At 46.4% G+C, this 11,778-nt stretch overlaps 1 protein-coding gene across 1 annotated transcript; it reads left to right on the top strand.

The window, feature by feature from the left end:
- The first annotated feature begins 3,420 nt into the window (after positions 1–3,420).
- LOC116359253 (glycine-rich cell wall structural protein-like) lies at positions 3,421–7,835 on the top strand. The gene is made up of 2 exons (XM_031811816.1): positions 3,421–4,578; positions 7,797–7,835. Exons 1-2 carry the CDS (start codon positions 3,421–3,423, stop codon positions 7,833–7,835), a joined length of 1,197 nt encoding a protein of 398 aa, XP_031667676.1.
- Positions 7,836–11,778: the final 3,943 nt, after the last annotated feature.

The following is an 11,778-nucleotide window of genomic DNA, read 5'->3' as shown; positions in this document are numbered from 1 at the left end:
TCATGAGTTTAGTTCAACTGTCGTACCCCATCAGAACCCAAAATATAAGCTTGTTTAACATTAATTGTAAACAAACTCTATGTAGCCTCCAAACATGGTTAAAACTATAATTGTGTTATCATGGATGGTCAGTCCATAGCTCTGTCTATGAATTTGAGAGTGGTTCTACTTCTCCAGTCCCATCTCTCAGCTAAACAGTGGCGGGATAGGCTTTGTTATTGTTTCAACTGCTGATTGCTGCTTTAAATGGGAACATCCATCTCCTGCACTGTATCCCCTGAATCAACACACGCCCCCCCCCCGTCTCCTTCTAAAACTGCATTTAGGGCCAAGCAGATCATTCTGGGACGTAACACACACACATTCTGGGACGTAACACACACACATTCTGGGACGCAACACACACACATTCTCGGATGTAACACACACACATTCTGGGACGTAACACACACACATTCTGGGACGTAACACACACACACATTCTGGGACGTAACACACACACACACTCTGGGACGTAACACACACACACATTCTGGGACGTAACACACACACATTCTGGGACGTAACACACACACACATTCTGAGACGTAACACACACACACACATTCTGGGACGTAACACACAGACACATTCTGGGACGTAACACACACACACATTCTGGGACGTAACACACACACACATTCTGGGACGTAACACACACACATTCTGGGGCGTAAACACACACACACATTCTGGGACGTAAACACACACACACATTCTGGGACGTAAACACACACATTCTGGGACGTAACACACACACACATTCTGGGACGTAAACGCACACATTCTGGGACGTAACACACACACATTCTGGGACGTCACACACACACACATTCTGGGACGTAACACACACACACATTCTGGGATGTAACACACACACACACATTCTGGGATGTAACACACACACACACATTCTGGGATGTAACACACACACACATTCTGGGACGTAACACACACACACATTCTGGGACGTAACACACACACACACATTCTGGGACGTAACACACACACACATTCTGGGACGTAAACACACACACATTCTGGGACGTAACACACACACACATTCTGGGACGTAACACACACACACATTCTGGGACGTAACACACACACACATTCTGGGACGTAACACACACACACATTCTGGGACGTAACACACACACACATTCTGGGACGTAAAACACACACATTCTGGGACGTAACACACACACACATTCTGGGATGTAACACACACACACACATTCTGGGATGTAACACACACACACATTCTGGGATGTAACACACACACACATTCTGGGACGTAACACACACACACATTCTGGGATGTAACACACACACACATTCTGGGATGTAACACACACACACATTCTGGGACGTAACACACACACACATTCTGGGACGTAACACACACACACATTCTGGGACGTAAACACACACACATTCTGGGACGTAACACACACACACATTCTGGGACGTAACACACACACACATTCTGGGACGTAACACACACACACATTCTGGGACGTAACACACACACACATTCTGGGACGTAAAACACACACATTCTGGGACGTAACACACACACACATTCTGGGACGTAACACACACACACATTCTGGGACGTAAAACACACACATTCTGGGACGTAACACACACACACATTCTGGGATGTAACACACACAACACACATTCTGGACTGTAAAATTCGGTAACACACACACTTCTGGAGTACACACACACCACACATTTCTGGGATCGAACACACACACACATTCTGGGACGTAACACACACACACATTCTGGGACGTAACACACACTCACATTCTGGTGACGTAAACACACACATTCTGGGACGTAAACACACACACACATTTGGGACGTAACACACACACACATTCTGGGACGTAACAACACACACATTCTGGGAGTAACCACACACACACATTCTGGGACGTAAAACACACACATTTCTGGATTTTAACACACACACATCTGGGACGTAACACACACACACATTCGGGACGTAACACACACACACATTCTGGGACGTAACACACACACAATTCTGGACGTAACACCACACACACATTCTGGGATGAACACACACACACCATTCTGGGACGTAACACACACACACATTCTGGGACGTAACACACACACACATTCTGGACGTAACACACACACACATTCTGGGAGTAACACACACACATTCTGGACGTAACACACAACCACTTCTGGGACGTAAACACACACACATTCTGGGAGTAACACACACACATTCTGGACGTAACACACACACATTCTGGGGACGTAACACAACCCATTCTGGGCGTAAACACACACACACATTCTGGGACGTAAACACACACACACATTCTGGACCGAAACACACACATTCTGGGACGTAACACACCCACACCCTTCTGGGACGTAAACGCACACATCTGGTGACGTAACACACACACATTCTGGGACGTCACACACACACCACATTCTGGGACGTAACACACACACACATTCTGGGATGTAACACACACACACACACATTCTGGGATGTAACACCACACACATTCTGGGACGTAACCCTCCTGTCTGTCACAGGTAGCGTAGCAGCTATTTGTCACCAGAGGAAATCAGTCATGGAAACAACAGGGCCTGGGTGGTATGGAGAAACAACCTCAAAAAAGGATTTAGATAGAACAACATGATCAATCCGACAGGAACTGGTGGAGACTCTGTCACCAGACGTGCGGGGTTGTATCAGCCTCTTGTGAGCTGTGACTGTCTAGGAAAACATTTGGTAACAATTTGATTAACGTTATATTATAAAACATACATTATCCCACATAAAGCAGCACGTTGTTGCTCTCATTTGAAGGCCTCATTGGAAAGATCTCAATGAAAATACAGTATTGGAAGTTGGAAGAGAAGCGGAGCTCCAATAGTCAGCCCACACAACCTTGATTTAGTGTAAACAATCATGTGTAACATGGATGACTGATGTTGTTGATTAAACGTGGCCGTAATCAAAGCAGACCTTGTGTATGAATCAGATCAGTATGTACTCTCTCAATCAGAAACAACCACCTCTCACACACACACACACACACACTAGCATACACACACACACACACACACACACACACACACACACACACACACACACACACACAGAGAGAGACACACACACACACACCACCTTTCCCCTAGTTCCCACTTAGTTTATTGAGCATCTGTGGCCCATTTCAGCCTTCAAAAACTTCACCAAAAAGACGGTCCTGTTCTGTTCAGTCCCATCGGAGGCAACAGGGAGGCAGACAGGGCAGAGTTTACTGTGATTGTTGTTCTCAGTTGTTCATTGTTAATTAAGGAGTGAGGCAAGTGATGCCAGGGACACAGCTTGGCAGGGAGGCAGAGAGCTGTATCTCTGCTGAGAGTGGTCTGTCTAAGGAGAGCTGTATCTCTGCTGAGAGTGGTCTGTCTAAGGGGAGCTTTAGCTCTATAGGGGGTGGTCTGTCTAAGGGGAGCTTTAGCTCTATAGGGGGTGGTCTGTCTAAGAGGAGCTTTAGCTCTATAGGGGGTGGTCTGTCTAAGAGGAGCTTTAGCTCTATAGGGGGTGGTCTGTCTAAGAGGAGCTTTAGCTCTATAGGGGGTGGTCTGTCTAAGAGGAGCTTTAGCTCTATAGGGGGTGGTCTGTCTAAGAGGAGCTTTAGCTCTATAGGGGGTGGTCTGTCTAAGAGGAGCTTTAGCTCTATAGGGGGTGGTCTGTCTAAGAGGATCTTTAGCTCTATAGGGGGTGGTCTGTCTAAGAGGAGCTTTAGCTCTATAGGGGGTGGTCTGTCTAAGGGGAGCTTTGGCTCTATAGGGGGTGGTCTGTCTAAGGGGAGCTTTAGCTCTATAGGGGGTGGTCTGTCTAAGGGGAGCTTTAGCTCTATAGGGGGTGGTCTGTCTAAGGAGAGCTGTATCTCTGCTGAGAGTGGTCTGTCTAAGAGGAGCTTTAGCTCTATAGGGGGTGGTCTGTCTAAGGGGAGCTTTAGCTCTATAGGGGGTGGTCTGTCTAAGGGGAGCTTTAGCTCTATAGGGGGTGGTCTGTCTAAGGAGAGCTGTATCTCTGCTGAGAGTGGTCTGTCTAAGAGGAGCTTTAGCTCTATAGGGGGTGGTCTGTCTAAGAGGATCTTTAGCTCTATAGGGGGTGGTCTGTCTAAGAGGATCTTTAGCTCTATAGGGGGTGGTCTGTCTAAGGGGAGCTTTAGCTCTATAGGGGGTGGTCTGTCTAAGGGGAGCTTTAGCTCTATAGGGGGTGGTCTGTCTAAGGAGAGCTGTATCTCTGCTGAGAGTGGTCTGTCTAAGAGGAGCTTTAGCTCTATAGGGGGTGGTCTGTCTAAGGGGAGCTTTAGCTCTATAGGGGGTGGTCTGTCTAAGGGGAGCTTTAGCTCTATAGGGGGTGGTCTGTCTAAGGGGAGCTTTAGCTCTATAGGGGGTGGTCTGTCTGACGTGGTGGTGAGGGTAATGGTGGTTGTGGTGATGGGGATGGTGGTGATGGTAATTGTAATAGTGGTGGTGGTGATGGTGGGGATGGGGATGGGGATGGTGGTGGTGATGGTGGTGGTGGTGATGGTGGTGGTGGGGATGGTGGTGGTGATGGTGGTGATGGTGATGGCAGGGATGGTGGTGGGGGTTATGGTGGGGATAGTGGTGATGGTGATGGTGGGGATGGTGGTGGTGATGGTGGTCATGGGGATGGTGGTGGTGATGGTGGGGATGGTGGTGGTGGGGATGGTGGTGGTGATGGTGGGGATGGTGTTGATGGTGGGGATGGTGGTGGTGGTGATGGTGATGGTGGGGATGGTGGTGGTCGTGGGGATGGTGGTGGTGGTGATGGTGGGGATTGTGGTGATGGTGGGGATGGTGGTGTTGGTGGGGATGGTGGTGGTGATGGTGGGGATGGTGATGGTGGTGGTCGTGGGGATGGTGGTGGTGATGGTGGTGGTGATGGTGGGGATGGTGATGGTGGTGGTCGTGGTGATGGTGGTGGTGGTGGTGATGGTGGTGGTGGTGGTGATGGTGGTGGTGATGGTGGGGATGGTGATGGTGGTGGTCGTGGGGATGGTAGTGGGGGTGTTGTGGCAGACCACTACAAGTCAATCAACCCGCCATCATTAACACAATCTAATCTAATGATTTATCGTGGAAACATTGAAACAACATGGACGACAGAGAAAAACAAATGGATACAATTTAATGGCAAGTAGCAAACAATGAATGCAGACACTGGGGACGGGGCTGTGAGCATGTGGATCTGGGCAGATGAGATGTAGTAATTGTTTCTGTGTGTCTGAACGTTGTTGTTCGTATGTATGTTTGTTTTTGGAGTGTAATAAAACAACAACATGTAATTATTATAATATTATATAACCGTCTCCATGGTGGATTTGTTGTCATGGATCATGTTGATTTGGTAGATACTGGAATAGTATACATTCATTTGTTGTCATGGATCATGTTGATTTGGTAGATACTGGAATAGTATACATTCATTTGTTGTCATGGATCATGTTGATTTAGTAGATACTGAAATAGTATACATTCATTTGTTGTCATGGATCATGTTGATTTGGTAGATACTGGAATAGTATACATTCATTTGTTGTCATGGATCATGTTGATTTGGTATATACTGGAATAGTATACATTCATTTGTTGAAACAGGAATAAAAGAACCAGAATAAACAATATATAGAATATATAGATATTGACTGAAGGCCTTAGCTACTGTATAACCTGAATGTTTTATATACTAAACCTACTGTTCTCCTGCCTCACTACAGTTTATAATAAATAATAATAAATAATAGATTAATAGACACTGAAACAGCATTTGTCGGATTTATTTTAAAGCATGCAAACAAACCCCAACAGAAAGGACAAACTGGAAAATGTTCTTGGCACACTGTAGATCATTTGAAAGGGGGGGCGATCTTTCATCAGCAACAAAACACCTTCATGTTTATTTTATTTTTTGAAAGAAAATATTGCCCCCCCCCATGCCTGTATCCTTTTTCTCCGTGACACAGAAATGTGTTTCCAATGTACAGAGACTTGGGACAGTGTCTCTGAAGCAGAGATATGAAGCCAAGCAGGGCTGTATCCCAAATGGCCCCATATTCCATACACAGTCCCTATGGGCCTTGGTCAAACCTAGAGACCTATTTTTAATTTTTTTATTTGATTTATTTTTAACCTTTATTTAACTAGGCAAGTCAGTTAAGAACACATTCTTATTTTCAATGACGGCCTAGGAACTGCCTGTTCAGGAGCAGAATGACAGATTTGTACCTTGTCAGCCCCAGGATATGAACTTGCAACCTTTCGGTTACTAGTCCAACGCTCTAACCACTAGGCTACCCTGCCGCCCCAGTGCCTCATTGCTATATAGGTAATAGGGTGCCATTTGTAATGAAGACAGTTTTTATCACACATCATTAGAGAGGAACAGGAACCTCAGCTAACCTTGCTCTGGGCCTGGTTTCCCAAAAGCATCTTAAGGCTCAGTTCATCGTGAGAACCTTCGTAGGAGCATTGTTAATTCTCTGAGCTATTTCTTAAAAGCTGTTAATCTAACGCCTGCCTCGGATCCCTCGTAGAACAGCTAAGTGCTTCTTTAGATGTTTCCCCCAGAAACAGCACTCAGAAAGAACAGTCGCTACAGTAAGTGCGTCGTTGGAGGACATAAAAAAAAGTCAGCGCTGATCTCAGGTCAGTTTTCTCCATTCAAACCTTACCTTCACCTTAGAATTATTTCACAATTCTGACAACGGATCAGCTCCTATTACCACCTACGGCTGCAAATATCGAGGCGGCTTATTCTAATGCTTACCCAATAAAAATGCACATCATTGTGCACGTTAGGCTACACATCATGAAATATATTGCGACAAATTAAAGACAGTAGCAAAATAGAGCTACATTTTTGGGGGGGACATTTTACCCGCAATTGGTATCCAATTGTTAGTAGTTACTATCTTGTCTCATCGCTACAGAAGATCTTCTGTCTCTTCCCATACGGGCTCGGGAGAGACGAAGGTCGAAAGCCATGCGTCCTACTAATCACAACCCAACCAAGCCACACTGCTTCTTAACACAGCGCGCATCCAACCCGGAAGCCAGCCGCACAAATGTGTCGGAGGAAACACCGTGCACCTGGCGACCTGGTTAGCGTGCACTGTGCCCGGCCCGCCACAGGAGTCGCTGGTGCGCGATGAGACAAGGATATCCCTACCGGCCAAACCCTCCCTAACCCGGACGATGCTAGGCCAATTGTGCGTCGCCCCACGGACCACCCGGTCGCGGCCGGCTGCGACAGAGCCTGGGCGCAAACCCAGAGTCTCTGGTGGCACAACTGCCAGACAACTGCGCCACCTGGGAGGTCCCCCATGAAATTTATTTCAATACGATTGAAATAGATCTATAGCCTTCTGTTTGTATTTTAATGCAGTTGTCTCGATTTCCATTTTGAAGTATCTTTTTATACTTTGCTTGTTTGATCATTTGTAAAGACACGGGCAACTTTGTATTTGTAGTCAACTTTGTTCTGAAGCGGTGATCTTCTGTGCATAAAGTTCCGCAGGAGGGCACGGTTCTGTTTTGTTCTGCTCTGCTCTTCTCGGTTCTGCTCTGTTCTGCTCTTCTCTGTTCTGTTCTGCTCTTCTCTGTTCTGTTCTGCTCTTCTCTGCTCTGGTCTTGTCTATTCTGTTCTGTAGGGCAACAAACAGGATACAGAGTTGGAGAAGATATGGTAAAACAAGGTTAACAGTCTTATGAAGCCTTCTGGACTAGATTGGTCTACCATTTTAGTCAGACAGTGTCAGACACATTGAAAACTATTTTCAAATCCTTTGTTTTCTTCTTCTTCAAAATGAATTGCATACAAAGACAAATGTCATTCTGGCTGGCCAATGTGTGTTTGATGACACAGAACTACATATGGGCATTGAGTTATTCTCTAGTTCATTCAGAATATTTTCAGTGTTACTTTGGGTGAATCTCCCCTTCGGAGATGCAACAACTGATCACTAAAGGGTTTTTAATCAGGATGTATGCAAAATGCTAATCTCCCGTGAAATCGTACAACAGCAGAGATCAGAGCACCCTGGTAACGTTGTGGTCTCCTCCTGAACATAGCCTCCCAGCCTTAGCTACAGGAGGCTGAGTCTGGGGCTGGGGCCTTGGGTACGTATGGAGTCTGGTGCCTGGATCCATCAGAGGACCAGATTAACAAATAACAGAAACAGCTGGGACGGCCCTCCTCCAATACACCCCCAGCAACTGGGCACAGCTTACTCACACAAGGACAAGTCAAATAAGGACAATCGTGGGAACAAAATGGTCCTATTTGGAAAAGATTTTCATCTTCAGAGAAGGGGAAGCAATCATATCGGGTGACATGGAATGATCTCAAACGACCTCAATGGATCTCAAATGATCTCAATGGATCTCAAAGGATCTCAAATGATCTCAATGGATCTCAAAGAATCTCAAAGGATCTCAATGGATCTCAAACAACCTCAATGGATCTCAAATGATCTCAATGGATCTCAAACGACCTCAATGGATCTCAAAGGATCTCAATGGATCTCAAAGGTTCTCAAAGGTTCTCAAAGGATCTCAAACAACCTCAATGGATCTCAAAGGATCTCAAACAACCTCAATGGATCTCAAAGGATCTCAAATGAGCTCAATGGATCTCAAACGAACTCAATGGATCTCAAAGGATCTCAAATGAGCTCAATGGATCTCAATGGATCTCAATGGATCTCAATGGATCCATAATCAGGGACTTGTCTTGATGGATCTTTACTCAGCAGATGGTTTAGAGATGAGGCTTATGCTTCTTACGTTTTGTCTGCTGATGATGATATTTAAGAAAATAATTGGGTTTTTGGTCCTCATGTCGATCCGAATTTATCCCTGGTAGGAAGACACCTTGACATTCGTTCAAGTCTGTTTTAGAGACATTTTGTTGTCTGTCTACAAGGGTTAAAATGGAGTCTGTGCAGCAGAGAGAAGAACTGGCACACATTCTAGTTAGGAGCTACTGAGAGGGCAGTGTGATAACAGGAGCAGTCTGTGAGATGGAGGAGTAAATCCTATACAAAGTGTCCCCTTGTTTTGTCTCAGCCTGCTCCAGGTATCAACACGTATGGCCAGCTGTGTCCACGAGGTCAACAGGATGGGTGGTTGGTGGAAAAGCAGTGGAAAAGACAGGAACACTATCTCCAACTCTGGCCACTTGCCACTATCTTCCAGACAGGCCTGACTGGTGGCCCAGTGGACCGATACTGGAGGTGCCACCGAGACGGAGCAGTCTCGCTGACGCTCTGGGCACGGGGACAGTCTGGCTGGGATCAGAGGTGTGGCAGGGGAAGGTGCGGGGGAGGCAGACAAGGCCATGTGTTGACAGCCACAGTGACAGAAACACAGACATGTGGACACAAGTGTGTGGCTCCAAGAGGAAAACCCCTTAGGTCACCCCTGACTCCGTCTACCGCTGACTCCGTCTACCCCTGACTCCGTCTACCTCTGACCTCATCTGCCCCTGACTCCATCTACCGCTGACTCCGTCTACCGCTGACTCCATCTACCGCTGACTCCATCTACCGCTGACTCCGTCTACCCCTGACTCCATCTACCGCTGACTCCGTCTACCGTTGACTCCATCTACCGCTGACTCCATCTACCGCTGACTCCGTCTACCGTTGACTCCATCTACCTCTGACTCCATCTACCGCTGACTCCATCTACCGCTGACTCCATCTACCCCTGACTCCATCCACCGCTGACTCCATCTACCTCTGACTTCATCTACCGCTGACTCCATCTACCGCTGACTCCATCTACCTCTGACTCCATCTACCGCTGACTCCATCTACCTCTGACTCCATCTACCGCTGACTCCATCTACCGCTGACTCCATCTACCTCTGACTCCATCTACCCCTGACTCCATCTACCCCTGACTCCATCTACCCCTGAGTATTTCCCCAACCTTGTGACCCTGACCAGGAAAAACTCTTAATAACTAGTTATACTTGTACATAGCAGCACTTCTGAGATGTAAATTGTACATGTAACAACATGAGTTACTGTACAAAGTGAAATGCTATCTCTGGTTTCGTGGCTGGGTGGCCTTCAGCAGGAGGCCAGGGGACCAGCTGGGGACCCTAGGGTTCAGGGGTCATTTTCCCAGGACGTTTATCAGGTGTGGTGGGCGACAGGAAAAGCTGCTGTGACCAGATAGGCCCCGGAGAGACTGGCTGTCCAAAATGGGACCGTACGGCTCTGGTGAAAAGTAGTTCACTATATAGGGAATTGGGTGTCATTTGACACACATCCACTGTCGGCAGGTTGAAGTACATCTCAGTTAGTACATCTCAGTTAGTACATCTCAGTTAGTACAGTCTCAGTTAGTACAGTCTCAGTTAGTACATCTCAGTTAGTACATCTCAGTTAGTACATCTCAGTTAGTACAGTCTCAGTTAGTACATCTCAGTTAGCACATCTCAGTTAGCACATCTCAGTTAGCACATCTCAGTTAGCACATCTCAGTTAGTACATCTCAGTTAGCACATCTCAGTTAGTACATCTCAGTTAGCACATCTCAGTTAGCACATCTCAGTTAGCACCTCTCAGTTAGCACATCTCAGTTAGTACAGCTCAGTTAGCACATCTCAGTTAGTACACCTCAGTTAGTACATCTCAGTTAGCACATCTCAGTTAGCACATCTCAGTTAGCACAGCTCAGTTAGTACATCTCAGTTAGTACATCTCAGTTAGTACATCTCAGTTAGTACATTCAGTTAGCACATCTCAGTTAGTACATTCAGTTAGCACAGCTCAGTTAGTACATCTAGGTTAGCACATCTCAGTTAGCACATCTCAGTTAGTGCATCTCAGTTAGTACAGTCTACCATCACACACATTACACTCTCTCCTGAAGACATCCGTCCTACTGTTGCCAGGTTGAACACAGGAACTGTCTGAGACAACAATAGAGGGGGGTGAAGAGAGAGGGGGGTGGAGAGAGAGGGGGGTGAAGAGAGAGGGGGTGGAGAGAGAAAGAGAGAGAGAGAGAGAGAGAGAGACTAAAGTGGTCCATCATACCTTTGGCAGGTTGAACACAGGAACTGTCTGGCAGAGACAACAAGAGAGGGAGGGAGGAAGGAAGGAAGTGGGGTAGAGTGAGAGGGGGGTGGAAGAGAGAGAGAAAAGTTATTCCTGTAAAATCAATCTCTGTGGAATGATAGGGCTACATGATGAATCTCTGTGGAATGATAGGGCTACATGATGAATCTCTGTGGAATGATAGGGCTACATGATGAATCTCTGTGGAATGATAGGGCTACATGATGAATCTCTGTGGAATGATAGGGCTACATGATGAATCTCTGTGGAATGATAGGGCTACATGATGAATCTCTGTGGAATGATAGGGCTACATGATGAATCTCTGTGGAATGATAGGGCTACATGATGAATCTCTGTGGAATGATAGGGCTACATGATGAATCTCTGTGGAATGATAGGGCTACATGATGAATCTCTGTGGAATGATAGGGCTACATGATGCATCTCTGTGGAATGATAGGGCTACATGATGAATCTCTGTGGAATGATAGGGCTACATGATGAATCTCTGTGGAATGATAGGGCTACATGATGAATCTCTGTGGAATGATAGGGCTAC

This window comes from Oncorhynchus kisutch, unplaced genomic scaffold (assembly GCF_002021735.2).
Source record: "Oncorhynchus kisutch isolate 150728-3 unplaced genomic scaffold, Okis_V2 Okis02a-Okis13b_hom, whole genome shotgun sequence".
NCBI classification, from domain to species: Eukaryota; Metazoa; Chordata; class Actinopteri; order Salmoniformes; family Salmonidae; genus Oncorhynchus; species Oncorhynchus kisutch.
This window is presented reverse-complemented; position numbering and strand designations above follow the sequence as displayed.